Consider the following 17,006-nt stretch of genomic DNA (forward strand, 5'->3'; position numbering starts at 1 on the left):
TTAGCGATGAAGGTTTAGCTTGTATAAAATTGAACGCAAATATATTTCACCTCATTAGGGACAAAATAAATTAAAATATAGTAAATAATATTTTATGCGTGTTGGTAGGTACCGATTTATAATTTATTTCTTTATAAAGCCAAATTAACTCTTTTCACACTCCTTGTAGGTAGAATCCCGAAAAATCGCAAATAAATGTCCCTATTTTTATTTTTAATTATTAGTACCATATGATTTTAACTTCTATTAGATTAGCTTTGGATGTATGAATATTTTATCATAGTCATAATGTATGTACCCTTCTCACGTAATAATAGTTAGGTTTTAGAAAGAAAATGGAAAACACACACGACTTAAACCTGTGTATTTAATGCATGCCAATTTTCTAACATAAACATTTAGTACATTTTGTGTTTTGATATTTTATTAAGTTCTACTTTTCCTGTTTTTACTCCTTAGAAGTGGGGTTTTAACAAACGCTAAGAGGTTTATATTTTTAGTACTACTCATAAACAATATCTTAAAATATGCTTGGTTTATCTTTGGAGATATGGAATTTAATTATTAAAATTCTTAACCCTTTTCTCTTCATTTATTTATTCTTTTTCTGCATTTTCATACATCCCTCGTGATTTTATTTGGAGATAGGCCCATTTTTTTCTTCATAATTTAACTTACCATACTTTCACAACCTTATCGGTTTGATTTAAAAAACACTGTGTTAGTATTTAGGACTGTAATTTTTGTTTAATTTCTTACCTCCTGCTTGATCTGCTTCAGAAATATGATTTTTACAATAATGGCCATCTTTCAGCATTTTCATTCCCATAATGGTAAAATTTGTAAAAATGTAAAAATCACACCATATATTTCGTGCATGTTATTCGTGTGTAGTGCCTTACCTTTTGTTCTAGCAGATTCTTCACAAAGCCAAACTTACTCCAAACACTTGTTCTCTGTGGGGTTATGTTTTCATTTTTTTCTTCTTAATTTGCGTTCGTGAATTTTTTACATGACAATCAGTGCAAAACTGCAATGGCGTATGTTAAAGAAATTGTCATTAATAAAAATTCCCCATTGCATGAACAATTTAACGAACTTATTTACTGTGTATTTATCTAGTTTCGAGTTAAATATCAAATGTCAAGAAAGATTTTCTTTGTACTAAATGTTTGATTTCATTTAAAGAACTGTAAAAAATACTTACATTTTAAGAATTAAGAGACCTTTAGAAAATCACATATTTTAATTATAATAAACACATGTTATGAAAGATAAGTTACTCGCCAATTTTACAAAAAACGAGACGCATTATTGCACGTTAATTTATACCATAAAACTTATTATATGTCGTTTGTTTGGAGACATTATTTGAAGGCATTATTCCAATGCATTCGATCCACCCATGAAGTTTATGAATGTTTCCTAACAAAGTCTTATGTTTATGTGGAAATTGGTAACATATATCTGCTATAAATTAATAAAGAATAATTAAAATAATATATTTCTACTGTTGTAGAATTTATATTTACCTTTTTTCTCTGCATACTTCTTTTATTAACCTCATAAGTCATTGTTTTCTTTATAGTTAATATATGCATCAAAAACTATTCTTTTAGAAATGTATTGCATAGTAATTCTCTCCTGGATTATTTTGAAGTTAAAACTCTTCTTTTCAGAACTAACGTGCTGAATCTAACCAAAACAAATTTCTTCCAAAAATTTCAAGAACATTAACTAAAGTTGTTTTGCGTAAGTTTTAGTTAAGTTCTCTAATATATTTAAAATAAACGGATTACTAAAATAACAATGAAATTTAGAGTCACATATACGTGATAAAATAAATAATTTGTAATAAGCAAATCATACAAATCTAAATCATACAAATTCATAAATATTAATTTAAATACAAAATTGACCAACACAAGAAAAAACCTTATAAACTATTACAAAAGTTTTTCAATTTACATAAGGCTGAATTTTTTCCCACCAAGACACATGACTCAGAGATGGTAGTTGACTTCTATTTGAAACAGAATACTGAAACTGGTACTCAAAAAAATTAAGTAAGGATTTAACTCTTACTATTAAAGTTTGTAAAACTCAGTTTATACGCAGCTTAATGTTAGAGAAGGAAAAAAATTAAACATTTAATAAAGTCTTGAGCTCTTCTTATACTGCGAGACCACCAATTGTCATAACATCATAATTCTGTGTCCATGGTAACACATTTTGACTGTTTCAACAGCATGTAGACTAAAATCACACAATTTTTTAAGAAAATGTCGATATCTTCAACACAATAAGATTTATGAACGATAAATCAATTGGATCTGTGTCATTTTCATTTGTTGATACATGTCAGGATATCTCTGGCATGGCCAAAGTTTTTTAATCGGTGAGTGATGCCCAATTTATTAAGTTTCGAATAATCTTGTACCACATCGAAACAAAGGTGTTGCCTGAAGTACATTATTCACAAGTTGCACGTTTCTCAAGTTATAAAGAATTGCGTAATATTATCGAGAGTTCCTGTGATTTGTCCGAAACTCAATCTAAAGTGGGAATATTTCTCGGATTATTGTAAATTATCAGTGCTTTGAAAAACTGGTAGTATGCAAGTAGACTAAATAGAGGAAAATCATATAATACTTTGAAGTTTATCATGGCTCTGAAAACCTTATCACAAAAAGGGTGCCTAAGGGAAGAACATAAGTGATATGTAGTTCACAAAGGATGTTAAATTCACATTTTCACATGTTGCTTGTCAAAAAAGACACTGATTAATTAGAAATATGTGTGCAGAAAATTAAATATAACGCACAGGAATGTCCGAAGGTGTGCCAAAACTTATTGATATCATTACCAAGCACACGCAATGAAGAAAGTGATTAGCCGTTAAGTCTGTTTATCAATCTTAATGCATAGTTCCAAACGCTGCATTAGTTACTTAATTTTCTTGTAATTACTATTACTCAAAGTATTTTCTTATAATTTTAATCCTTTAACTCTCCTGCATTTGCATTTGGGTCACAGATGTTCCCACCGAACATTTTACTAAACGTTTCATCCGAGCTTTAAATTATGAAATGAGTGCCTTTTCGACACTATTCGATAATCTCTAGAAAATATATGTTGATTCATTTTGAGAAAAAAAACATAACATCGCTATCATAATAAATTAATAACATAAGTATTTAAAGAATAATAATTACCAGAAAATAAAATAACCAACTTTGCATTTGAAACAAAATCTTAAGACATCATTTTAGCATGTAGATTATTTTAGAGTTCATTTGAACATATTTTTGAAGTGCATAGTTGAGGATAATTTTTTGCCAGTAAATGCATGTAATTAAAATAAAAAATGCCAAATCAACACCTAACCGTGTCAGCTTAAGATTATGAATGGTTGTTCCATGTGATAAAGCCTCGTTATTTAAACTTTTTAAGCTAATTAAATTTATATATTTTAAAGTAATTACCAGCGTAAAAGTAAAATATTTATTTACCCAAAAATTTTAAGGGATCCAAGAGTGGATATTATCAATTAGGTTCACAGCAGTGTCGATTTTGACTAGAAAAAAGAATTTCCAAAGTATTCGAATAAACGTGAGCTAATTAAATTGCAGAGTTGTGCACTGTATAGGTGAGGTCGGCCCTTTGTGAAGGAGACACAGTAATTGCTCTTCTAGACGGTGACAGGTCAGTTCTGGCAGTGAACTAGGTACTCGGTCTGCTGCTATTGGCCCATGTGGTAGAGTAACTACAGTAGAGCAAAGCATCGGATGGGAGACGGACAACTACTTGAAAACTGTCAGTTTTTTCAGCCGATGGTGCAGCATCACTGGAAGCGAGGTTTGTAAAATTAAGTGCGCTGGTTTTGGACCAGTGGTGAATTTGGTTCCAAGAGGAAATTGCGAACATATCGGGTAGAATAATGCACGCTACTGGCAGGATATAAGAGGCTCATGAACATACGATTTAGCCTATGGCTGAATATCACACAGCACCACTGGGAATGTCATTGATAGCTCTTGAAGTGACGCTGTTAGATTTCTGGGCAATTGAAACTGCATAGATCTGGCAAGTGACCATGGAGCATTAATGAAATCGGTATTTGTAGCACTCGGTTTACTGCTTTGTGGAGCAGCGTTAGACTTGGTTCCGAGATGGCCGTGGGAAACCAACTGGGTGTAAGACAGCGCACTACTTGCAGACAGTGATCCACTCCTCGATGGTACAGTTCTAGCAAGTGACCGTGCAGCACCACTAGAAGCGGCATTTTCAGCGCTCTTTCTGCTTTCTGGGCAGTGTAAGACGTGGCTCCAAAATGGCCGTGTGAACCACCTGGGTGTAAGACAGCGCGCTACTTGCAGACAGTGATCCACTCCTCGATGGTACAGTTCTGGCAAGTGACCGTGCAGCACCACTAGAAGCGGCATTTTTAGCGCTCGTTGTGCTGCCTTGTGGAGCATTGTTAGACGTGGCTCCAAGATGGCCGTGTGAACCAACTGGGTGTTAGACAGCGCGCTACTTGCAGACAGTGATCCACTCCTCGACGGTACAGTTCTGCCAAGCGACCGTGCAGCACCACTAGAAGCGGCATTATCAGCGCTCGTTGTGCTGCTTTGTGGGGCAGTGTTAGACGTGGTTCCGAGATGGCCGTGTGAACCAACTGGGTGTTAGACAGCGCGCTACTTGCAGACAGTGATCCACTCTTCGACGGTACAGTTCTGGCAAGTGACCGTGCAGCACCACTAGAAGCGGCATTATCAGCGCTCGTTGTGCTGCTTTGTGGGGCAGTGTTAGACGTGGCTCCGAGATGGCTGTGTGAACCACCTGGGTGTAAGACAGCGCACTACTTGCAGACAGTGATCCACTCTTCGACGGTACAGTTCTGGCAAGTGACCGTGCAGCACCACTAGAAGCGGCATTATCAGCGCTCGTTGTGCTGCTTTGTGGGGCAGTGTTAGACGTGGCTCCGAGATGGCTGTGTGAACCACCTGGGTGTAAGACAGCGCACTACTTGCAGACAGTGATCCACTCTTCGACGGTACAGTTCTGGCAAGTGACCGTGCAGCACCACTAGAAGCGGCATTATCAGCGCTCGTTGTGCTGCTTTGTGGGGCAGTGTTAGACGTGGCTCCGAGATGGCTGTGTGAACCACCTGGGTGTAAGACAGCGCACTACTTGCAGACAGTGATCCACTCTTCGACGGTACAGTTCTGGCAAGTGACCGTGCAGCACCACTAGAAGCGGCATTATCAGCGCTCGTTGTGCTGCTTTGTGGGGCAGTGTTAGACGTGGCTCCGAGATGGCTGTTTGAACCACCTGGGTGTAAGACAGCGCACTACTTGCAGACAGTGATCCACTCTTCGACGGTACAGTTCTGGCAGGCGACCGTGCAGCACCACTGGAAGCGGCACTGGCAGCGCTCGACGCGCCGCTCGCGCGCCACGTTGTACCCCCGGCCGCAGCACAGCGACGCGCAGCCGTCGGACGAGGCGCCGGTGCGGTTGCAGGTGCGCCCCGCCGTGCCGGCGAAGTCGACTGCGGGGTCGCGCTCGCAGTAGTTGGGCGAGCGCTCGTAGTACAGGAGGCTGAGCGCCAGGTCCCTCCGGCGGCCGGGGCGGAACCTGCGCCGCTGGTGCGGCCTCTTGCGCGGCCTCCGGTCACGCTGTCGCCGGCCTCCCAGCAGCAGGGGCGAGCCGCTGCCCAGGTTGGACTGGTCCACCAGCACGGCGGACAGGTAGCGCTGCCTCAGCGCGTCGCCCACGGCGCGGAAGTCGGGCGCCGCCTTCCAGCACGTCTTCAGCTCGCAGCTGCCCGACATGCCGTGGCACTTGCAGCGCGCCTGCATGCCGGTCGCCACCGCCTGCAGACACGCCACCACCACCTCCTTGCCCCGGACACACACTGCATAACAGACATCTCAACAAGAGTTCACCTAAAATTAACGAAGAAATCTTCGCAATTTCAGAATACCAAATCTTTGTATAAAATACACTACATTTAAACTTTTGAGCTTTTATTTTGTTATATACAGGATAAACATACACATGAATGACATAAGAGTGTTCTTCTAAGTAGTAGTCTTGTTGATGTACTGAAAGTAAGTGAACTTGGTATCCGATAATTTTTGTAGATAACGGTAAGTTTACGAAGATCCTTAAATAATTTCTAATCAACTTTCTTCGTAAATTTTAAGTGAAAATTTTTAACAAAGTGCTAAACTATATATATATTTTTTGTAAATGGAGCATACATATTAAAGTACATTTACTGTTGTTTCAAAATTAGTACATTTAGATAAAAGCAACTGATTCACTACAAAATGGTGTTCGCAGTAATGATGGGCTCGGATTCTTGCACCTTGGCATTTATGCTCCAATAATTAAAGTTTTTTTTGTAAAACGTACCCTGAATAGCTTTCCAGTATTAACTGTGCACATTAATAAGTATAACCAAATAAAATAAATTTGAATTATTAAATATTCAATTACTTTTTCTATGTTCCCAAAATTATGCTTGAATGTAACATCAAATAAAATTTAAAATTATGCACCAAAGTTTGTAATAGATATTTCGTATTATATCGAAAAGCTTAATTCACACATGCAGAAAAAACCATGGTAATGTGTTGTACAAAGTTACAATATGTTACAAACTATCTCTTGGCAACTGATTTTCAAAGGAATTATTTGTAGTAGTACTGAAAATATTTTATGTGTAAGGAAGTTCATAAAGCCTTTCGTACAGGCTCAGATATTTGCTTTTCTGTAACTTCGTTTTTTTTAAAGTTGATAAAGGTATTTGTAAATAGTATGTTCTTCCGCATGTGCAAACGAAAGTGAAGCCAAACAAAGTGCCATACTCAGGTACCCACATTATGGTTATCATAACATTCTTTATATGCTTTCTCGAAGACGAAGAGAAAAAAACATGTGAGCTAGTTTTCAGTCCTTATTTGTACTTATAAGTACAAATGTCTGAAAATTAGCTAAGAGATTTTTAAACATTATATTTCCTGGAGGTGATGGGGTACAATAAAGGCAGTTGTATTATTCTTAAAAAAAAGTATTTATGTTTTATAATACTGTCTAATTATTAAAAATAAGTATTAATTATTTATATGACTATCTCCGTGTGGCTAAAAAGGGTTTTGTTCATGCAAAACTTTCTAGAAAAATACTTGCAATTTTGAGCTTTTTCAGAAAGGAAATAAAAGGAATTAAAAATTTGTATTAAGTTACTGGTAGAATTGTTATTGGTTTGCCAATTAATTGTTCCATAAACTGCTGAAAAAAATAATTTTAGTAAATATTTATAACTAATTTTACATATTAAATCATATTGCATAACTTCGTAGCAATAGTTTAATAAACTATTATGGTATTGGAGATTCAGTTGCGTCTTTGTGTTAGACTGTACAGATGTTTCGCTCTGCATTACAGCAGGCATCTTCTGGGTTTAACCCTGACATTACCTGTTGCAATGCAGAGAAAAACGTTGGTACAAACTACCACTTTGACGGACGTAGCTGAACCTCGGAAGCCAAAATAGTAATTTCTTTACTATATTAATGGTATGTAGTTTTGGTAAGAATTAAGACTTGTATGTTCTTTAGCTGTGTGTTTTAGTTAACAACATTTTTACCATCACACATTTGGACACGCATTTCTTTCGTTTAAAAGACACATATTATTAACTAATTATCAAGAAGGCATTAACGCTTGATTTACCAATTTACAAACAACCCCTCCCCCCAAACGTATGCCGGATATTATTCACGCAATTATACGCAGAATTCTAAGGTAACATTTCTGCTAAGATTAAATTGGGATTTTGATCACATAATTAACGACTGTATACGTAACGACTCTATATATTTGTAATAAGTCAGCACTTGTTTGTGCTATTTATGATATAATATAATGTTTGTAACGGTAAAAATTCTGTTTTAAAATTCAGTGTTAGTGTTTCAATACATAGTATGTGTATTTGGTATGCTTTACAAATATTTGGTTTGGATGGATTCCTTTTTTTTTTTTTTGAGAATTGAAAAGAAAATTTAAAACTGAATACTACAGAGTGTCCATAAAATAATGTCCCAGTTTCAATGGTATTATATAATAGTTTAATTTAAACTATTCACAACAAACCATGCATCAAATTTAAAGTAAACTAACCTAGTTTTTTTCTTAGAAATCTTCATAATGTGCACCTTTAGTTATACAGCACACATCCAACCTAAATTCCAATTCTTCCCACACTTGGTTAACACGTCCGGAGTAATGGGAGCAATACCCTCTTCAATTCTGTGTCTCAACTCTGGCAAATCATTGGGTAGCGGTGGAACGTAGACACGATTTCAATAAAGCCTCGAAGATAAACATCGCATGGCATTACGTCAGGTGACCGTGGAAGACAGCTCCGTCGTCTCGACCATTTCGACCAATCCAACGTTCAGGGACTTCGACCGTTCAACCAATCTCGTACAGAGAGATTCCGATGGGCAGGGCTGACATTGCAGATTCACTCTTAACAAATTGCAGAATGCAAAACGCTTTACGACAAGGAGTCTTCATTTGGCGTAGGTGGCGCTGCAAGCGAGAGAAAAAATAAAGTACTCGCACATGCGCTTATTTATAACTGTTTGAGTTACTCTTCAATTGTGACCTTGTACCAACACACTACAACACTTACAGTTGATACTATTAGAATTTATAACTGGGACATTCTTTTATAGACCTACGTAATTTTATTCTTATGTACACGAGAAATATTTCTTTCTTTCCATTTGTTAATAGTTTCTCTTCTGTAAAGTTTTTTTGACGTGTCGTCTAATAAATCGATGAACGCCGGCTGCACGCACGAAAAAGGATGATTCATTGTCCCGTTACGCTCATTGTCCCGTTACGATAATTTTACGCTTGCGCCGCATCTATCTTCCACTCGATTGGCCTATGAATCTACTATTATATTAAATAGGTTAAAACGGGATTTTCAAAAGTAGCTTTAAAATTTAGTACTTTAACTAAACTATTGTTTTATTAATTATTTTTTGGTTATTTTTCCATTTTTCAATTATTTCCAAAATAAAGAGCAATAAACAAAAAGAAACATAAAAGAGAATTAAAAAAAAATATTTAGAAATTTTAATATCGAGTTGAACCGCCTAACCAAAATGCAAGGAAATATCCTATTTAATGGAGCCAATTGAACATTCCAATTAAACAATCACTTTCATTTATAAAGTTATAGTTAAAATAATCTGTTCGTTAAAGTAATAAAAATATTTGAATTAATGAGTGCAAATAAAAGTAAATCTATCAATTAAATTGTAGATTTCATTTCACTCCTTCTTTGTATCTATATAAAATAGTGATAATTCAATAAAAATGATTCAATTTTATTCATAAAAGTATGCAATCATTTCATCAATGTTTTGTTATGACGTTGTCACGTTAAACTATCGTCCGTAAACCGACTTTATAGAGAACCATTTTTTTATTGTATTGTGATTCTTGTACCCATAGTTTCCTGTTTATTTTTCTGCCCGACTACCCCGTCGAAGAAATCCAAGTTTCAGCCTGAACGTATGCAGCCTTTCATAACGGTGGTGTGCTACAGCGTTGCCTGCCCTCCAGGCACTCCTTAACTAATTTCAAGTTTTCGAACAGAGGTTCCGAAGGGGCCCAACAGTGCCAGGAAAGACAATGGCGCTTTGGAATAATCCTCTGACGTTCTCGGTGTTCCAAGGCTAAGATAAAATAAAGAAAGCACTAATGTGATTACTTGTAATTGCAGGTACGTTTTGAAGTTGTGTCGTGCACGGCAGCTTTAAAATCCAGCCTGCCGAATACGCATCTTACCATGGAGACTTCAACGAATGTGAGCAAGGGAAACTTAGTGATTGATGTCGGCGAGTGCATAAATATTCTTTAGACGAACGAATGACTTCAGAGCAAACGTCTTGAAAGTAAACTAAAATATTATTAAGTATTCTGATATCTTCTATGAGCACTGTCCTCAAAGGCTAACTTGTTTGAATAAAAAAAGCAGAAATAAACATCTATTTATGAAATGAAATTATATTTTATGTATTTATATTTACTTAGCGGTAAAAATAAGAAATGATTTAACTCACGTTAGTTGCAAGTTTGATTTTTTTCAAACTATTCAGATTTATTTAAAGGATTATTTATTTGGCTTTAAAATCACAAAATGTGAAGTCATGTAAGTGGCAATTAATTTGTTATACGTGTTTAGTGTTTTCCTACCTCTTTCATAATTCCCATTCCAAACCTGGAAGTGAATTAACATAAGAATTATAAAAGTACAAAAAACCTTAGATAAAACCAGTCCAAATATGTAATAATAAGAAAAACATTTGTGCGTGTACTTATGTACGGATGTTGAGATAATTTCCATTTTTTTTGTTTTAATGCATCAAACTAGTAAGAAATTATTAGTTACAAATATTATAAAAAATTTTGTTGTATAACTTTTGTAACAGAAAATGATCTTACAGCACATATAAAGCGTTATTGGCCGGTCTTCAAGCAGAGAAAAAAATCATACTTCACTTAGGAAAATTAAGACGGTGCTTTTTTTTTTCTTTTCGAAATCAGTTGATGTTAAATTCCCTTTAGTTTTGAATGTCAAGTGTCTAAAATGTAATCAGGTAGTACCAACATAAGGCTTTAAAAGGTGGAATAGGGGTTGGGGGAACTTTCGAGTTATCGTATAAACAGATTAATAGGGGCATTTTTTTTATTAATCAGATAAAGACAGTTACGTTTTTATTATTTTGAATTTTTAGAAAACTAAACTTTATTAGTTGGTATAGAATTTTTTTAAGGTGTGGAAAAGTGGGTTAAGGGTGATTTATCTGGTTGCACACATTCTTGTTTAGACCTGATTAATTTTAATTTTAATCAGATCTAGACAAATATTTTCCACTTTCTTGAGCAACAGGTTAGCTAAATTTCATTCAGAACCCAACTATTCAATAAAAGGGGTGAATAATATGAGTTCAAGCCATCACTATTTGTTCAGTGAAGAGATTATTAACTTTTTTTAAATTTCATACTACCGGGAATAAGGTATTTGAACAGGATCTTTATTGATAAAGACTAAATCTTAAAGGCGGCAAAGATTTTAATCTGCCATTTTCAAATATTTTGTTCTTATTAGTACAGATTTAATGAAGATATTTTTTGAAAGTGGGGCTGATAGAGGCAGGGGTCCATAACATTCAAATAACAAATAAATCTACATTTTTAAATCACTACATTGTGTTACATAACTTATCCTGTCAGCAAATATAAGACAGATTATCATAATCCAACGTAACTTGCATCATTGTTTTATGTGCATCATCTAAGTATGTACACGATTTACGGCATTTGGTAAGGGGTAATTTCTTGAATAGAACGGGTGTCATATGGAACTTAAATTATAACCAAGACTCTGCTATCTGTTCTCCGGCAGTGAATTCTAGCGGCGGGTGCGGAACTACGTGTGATTCGCGTTCAGAAATGCAGTTGAAAAATTGTTTGTCTGTAAAGTCGGTTTACGGACGATATTTTAACATGACGTCATAACAAAATATTGATGAAATGATTGAATACTTTTATGAATAAAATTGAATCAATTTTATTGAATTATCACTATTTTGCATGGATACAAAGAAGGAGTGAAATTAAATCTACAATTAAATTGATAAATTTACTTTTATTTGCACTCATTAATTCAAATACGTATGTTTATTACTTAAACGAAGAGATTATTTAACTATAACTTTTATACATGTTTGTTATTTAACTTCTTCCAATCTGTGTTATTCTGTTAAGGATAGGAAAAGTAGGAAACGAATGGGAGTGTTTCAAGTTTAATGTGCCTCGAAAAAGTCAATACGATGGTTGTTCCAATCGAGATGAAGAGAGATAGATGCGGCGCAATCGTACAATGAGCGTAATGGGACACATCGTAACGGGACAATGTGCGTGCAGCTGGCGTTCATAGATTTATTAGACGTTGCCACGTCAAAAACAGTTTGCGTACACTCCTCATATTCTTCATTATTTTAAAGAATTCTACGTTGACTTTCGTATCCCAGTTCCGTATTGTAAAAGTATTTGCAACATTGGTACACGTGAATTTGCTCGTTACCGAGGTTAGATGTTAACACATCTCTGGGGAGTACTAAAAGAATCGCTCACGTGTTAATTTTTTTTTTTTTTTTTTGGTGTCTGAACCATGTTTTATTCTTGGCAGCTCTGCACCGGTCATTACTGTAGACGACCTGACGTTCGCTCAAACGAGCGAGAAACAACAAGGGACGCGTAAATTTCATTGTCCCTGAGTCGGATGCCCGAAAAGTTCCGAATGTATCGAAAGTTAGCCGCTCCCTCCTGCAACTACGCGGTCGGAACAAAATAAATCACAATTTCGCGAGACTTTATATGAGAATTTTTTTTTTAAAGATGCTAAGGATTTTTAATTCACTGACCTTAGCATTTCTAGCCATTCATTTTAAATGCTGTCATCATAATCTGTGCGAAAAGCTATCCCGAAGGAACATAAACAAAGATTTTACTTATTTTTTGACGTGACAACGTCTAATAAATCGATGAACGCTGGCTGAACGCACGAAAAATTGTCCCACTACGGATGTCCCAATACGGATGTCCCACTACGGATGTGTCCTGTTTACGCATGCGTGGCATCTCTCTGGTATGTTGTGGACAGTACAGAGAACTCGGCCGGCACGTGATGGCGTACTGCTCATGTTTCACCCCGCCATGCTGCAGGGATAGGCGGGTCGCGCCGGTTGGATCACGCCTGCGCATGTCGCCACACACGGCTTGGGGCAGACGACAACATAGCGGGGTTTCAGGTTATTGTTGTGCACGGCGCCACGGGAGTATATTCGCAAGGAAATGACGTTCTTACAAGTACGTATTATTTTAATTACTAGTGTAAATCAGTATATTTAAACAGTGTTGTATGAGTATTGTTTTAGCTGTGTAACTAAATATTTATTGCTGGTATGATACTTTTCACGTTTTAGTTTGACATTGGTAATTATTTGTCATGAGTTATTATTTGATAAACTAAATCACATACCGTATTATAATTATGAGCCCACGAGCGTGTAAATATTTCGAGTCTAACAAAGAATATGCTAGTTAAAATAAATTCAAACATATTTCGTGCGTGGAATAATATTAAATTATAGCATCTGAAACATCTGTATCCAATATGGCCTCGTGGTCGTGCGGTTAGCATCGCTGACTACCAATCGATAGGTTTGACAGATCAAATCCCGGCCACTGAAATTTTTTTTTTGTACTTGTAAAAATAAATACCGCGCGCACGACACTTTAAAAGAAATAACTATATTTGAATTAATGAATGCAAATAAAAGTAAATTTATTAATTAAATTGTAGATTTCATTTCACTCCTTCTTTGTATCCATACAAAATAGTGATACTTCAATAAAAATGATTCAAATTTTATTCATAAATGTATGCAGAGGGAGATTTTATCATACAAAAGATAGAAAAATTTAAAAAAAAATTTCTTCCTCAAAGAATATAATATTTTTAATGCCTAAATGGTTTGGTTGCAAAAACCTATTACGGCTCAGTCTCAGGCCGAATATGATATTTCATTTTCTTCTGGATTAATAATTTCATCAATGTTTTGTTATGACGTTGTCACGTTTAACTATCGTCCGTAAACCGACTTTACAGACAATCAATTTCTTTCTGTTATAAAATGAAATTATCACTTTTTTATTGAACTGACTGAACACCAAACGTAGACATGTAAATTTTTCCCTCCAGGAGGAGTTGTGTGTGTGTGGTGTGTGTGTGTGTGTGTGGGGGGGGGATGGGGGGGGGGACAGAAAGAATTCCGCGGGTTATTCTGACTCCACGTAGATTTCACCTTTTACAACCTACCCCGTTAAAGGCGACACCCAGCAGTGTGGCCAACACTCGGCGGAGTAAGGGATGGTAAAAAAAAAAAGAAACATCTCCTCTTCTCGAAAAATGCCCTCCTCTCAATAGCTCGCTTATTGTTACCGGCAGCTGAATTATGGCGTCAAGGATGATGCGAGGTGTTTTTTTTTGAAGGGGGTGGGGGGGAGGAGGTGAGAGGGAAATAGGATGGGGGAGGGGCAGGTAATAAGGGTCTATCTCTCGCGGGTGGTCCGCTGTATCTACCCCCACCCCGTCTCCCCAGGGGCTGCTGCCGCGAGGGTAAAAACCTCGTTTATATCCCTTTGTCTACGCGGCGGGTCCGGCCGCCTAGGTGGTGGCAAGACGAGGCGTGACCGACATCGCAACGCCCCAGAAACATTTTCTTCATAAACCCCCCTCCCCCTTCCCCAAACTCTCTCGAGAAGCAACAATGTTCTTCACCCTCCCCTCGTGCCACTGATGATAATTAAGGAGAAGGGGGGTCTGGGAACACGTCTGCGGCCCTCCCTCCCCGCGTCGTACATTACAGTTCCTGGGGGAGAGACCGACCGTGGCCAATGGCACGTCGCGGAGGCTGGCGTGGGAGTGTCTTCTCGAAGAAGAGCCGCCCCTCTCGTGGGCTCGCATAACTATCAAGGGCGCGATGAAGAATAGGAGTTGCCGGGCGAAACGAATCAGGAGTCCTCCCAGTGCGAGCAGGAATTAAGAAAGTTAATGAAGGGAATGTGATTAGGGGTGGAGGGGGACATGTCAAGAGGGAGGGGTCTGCGGTGCGGTTTGAGAAATTTGTGCTACAGATTGCAGGCTTATTTGTAGCACAAGGGTGAACACGGCTGAAGAAGTCAAAATGTAATGAACTAAATATTTGTCGTAAAATTAAGTGTGCCAGGTGTCTTTTTAAATTTTTTTTATAGTTCTTTCACGCTGTTTTTCCTGCACTGATGGCTATGAAAGGGGGAAATGGTAGACAGTTTCATCAAGTGTTTAACAGTGTTTTCGACTAGTGGCAGCATATGTTTCCTGTTTTGCGCGGTCGTATGTCTGATTTGTCAAGTGCTAATATTCTCCAGCAATCATTCGCTGCTAAATTGAGTAATATTTTTGTGTATAAAAATACACGCCTACTTATAATTTGAATTTAGATGGACATTATGCACTACTGGTGCGAGAGTGTGAAATAACGAAATGCAGAAGAACATTAATGAAATAATAGGAGATTAAAAAAAATAAATATCGAGCATTCCAACCATTCGCTCTAATAATTGGTTTCGACGTTTCAATAAATTCGATAATATTCACAGCTGCAAAAAATTGTTTAAGTATACTGGTGAAGAAGAAAGCACCAACAATGCAATAGCTTTGATGGATAGGAAAATTTTGATCTTTAATGCCCTCGCAAACCGCAAAAGGAATATAAATGCCAAATTTCAAATATGTTCCGGGGAGTTCGTGATTAGTGAGTCAGTGAGAGGTATTTGTTCTTCACACAACCTTAACCACCGATTTTCACACTTGAGGCATGGAATTTAAAAAACATCTCTTCTTAGTACACACCTACGGTAATCAAGGAATATTTCCTATAAGTTTCAAATAGGTCCGACGGTTTAGGTTGTGAGTTGTCTGTCAGTCAGTGTTAAAGTTTAATTAAGTAGATAAAATTACTTGCCAAAAAAAACAAACATAGCTGGCAGCAGAAACGCACGATATAATATTTGAATTACAGCACACCTCGCATACTTGAGCACTAACATACTTTTGCACTAGTGTACCTTTACATATCGTCTGTACGCTTGTGCACCTGCAAGCTAGTGCACGTGTTCCGTTCGGATGATTGGGGGCGATGGAATTGTATCCCCTTGGAAAGGGCACCTTTCATATTTTTGGTGGCGGTAGTGTAGCTGGGTAGAAACTGGAAAGGTACCATTTCCGATTTCTTAAAATGTTTCGGTTTTAATGCAAAAATGCACTGGAAAGGTATCACATGTTTTCATAGTATTTTTTAATGTAGCTATACTAACCCAACCAACCGTTCACAATATTTTATAGTATTTTATTTTTTAGATTGCTTATGATCTTAACCTATGAATCGTTACTTACAACATGATTCAAAACTACTTCAAATGAAATGTAAAAAAAATTCTTATTTTTTAAGTTATGATTTTGATTGGACTATGAAAGAACAAAGTTTTGAAAGGGTTTCTTTCCAGTTTATTTTCTGCTGTGTCATTGTACAGAAAATCCTGAAAGGTACCCTTTCCGAGGGGATACCTTTCCAGTGCATATTTCCATTAAAACCGGAACATTTTAAGAAATCGGAAAGGGTACCTTTCCAGTTTCTACCCAGCTACACTACCGCCACCAAAAGTATGAAAGGTACCCTTTCCAAGGGGATACAATTCAGTACCCCTCCCTCCCGATAATTGTGCACCCTACCAATTCACCGCTCCCCTGTATTTGAAGTTTCACTTGCAGCACCGGTCCAGACACGGTGGAGAACGCCTTGTGGACTGAGTGCTTGTGAGGCGTGGCGATAAGTGCCACGCTCGCTGGTGCTTCTAGGGCGGTGTCGCCTCTAAGCGCGAGGCTGTGCAGTCTCCTCGTCGTGCATGGGGTAACTGCGAGATATCAGCGGCCACCGTGACATTATGTGGCGGGATAATGAGGATGAAGGGGTAACGGGAATCACTCGAGTGTTTTCAATAATCTGTAACGGGTGTTTCAAGCTTGAAGATATATTCTAAAAAAAAAAAGCGCTTTTGAACCATTTTCACTTTTTTTTTAAACACAGTATAAAAAGGAAATTTGGAAAAAGAACTACTTATCCGCCCTTAAAATATTCTGAAATCCTTTTCGCAACCAGACCCATCTTCTTGATGTAGTTTTCACCCACCGCATGTGTGCCCTAGTTGGGGGGGGGGGGGGGAGGGCGCTTAGCTTCTTCGTACCCGTCCACGTCTTCACGCGCGTTTTCAGTGAGGGGGTCAGGGAGAGGGGGGGGGGAAGGCCTC

General features: G+C 37.4%; 1 protein-coding gene across 1 annotated transcript in view; it reads right to left on the reverse strand.

Moving 5' to 3' along the window:
- Positions 1–5,353: 5,353 nt before the first annotated feature.
- Positions 5,354–17,006, reverse strand: part of LOC134539017 (protein Wnt-10a) — a 107,238-nt gene continuing 95,585 nt past the window's right edge. The window contains exon 4 of the mRNA XM_063380684.1: positions 5,354–5,878. Within this exon, the coding sequence (XP_063236754.1) occupies positions 5,354–5,878 (525 nt within the window). The remainder of the gene's footprint in view (positions 5,879–17,006) is intronic.

Source organism: Bacillus rossius, chromosome 14 (assembly GCF_032445375.1).
Source record: "Bacillus rossius redtenbacheri isolate Brsri chromosome 14, Brsri_v3, whole genome shotgun sequence".
Classification (NCBI taxonomy): Eukaryota; Metazoa; Arthropoda; class Insecta; order Phasmatodea; family Bacillidae; genus Bacillus; species Bacillus rossius.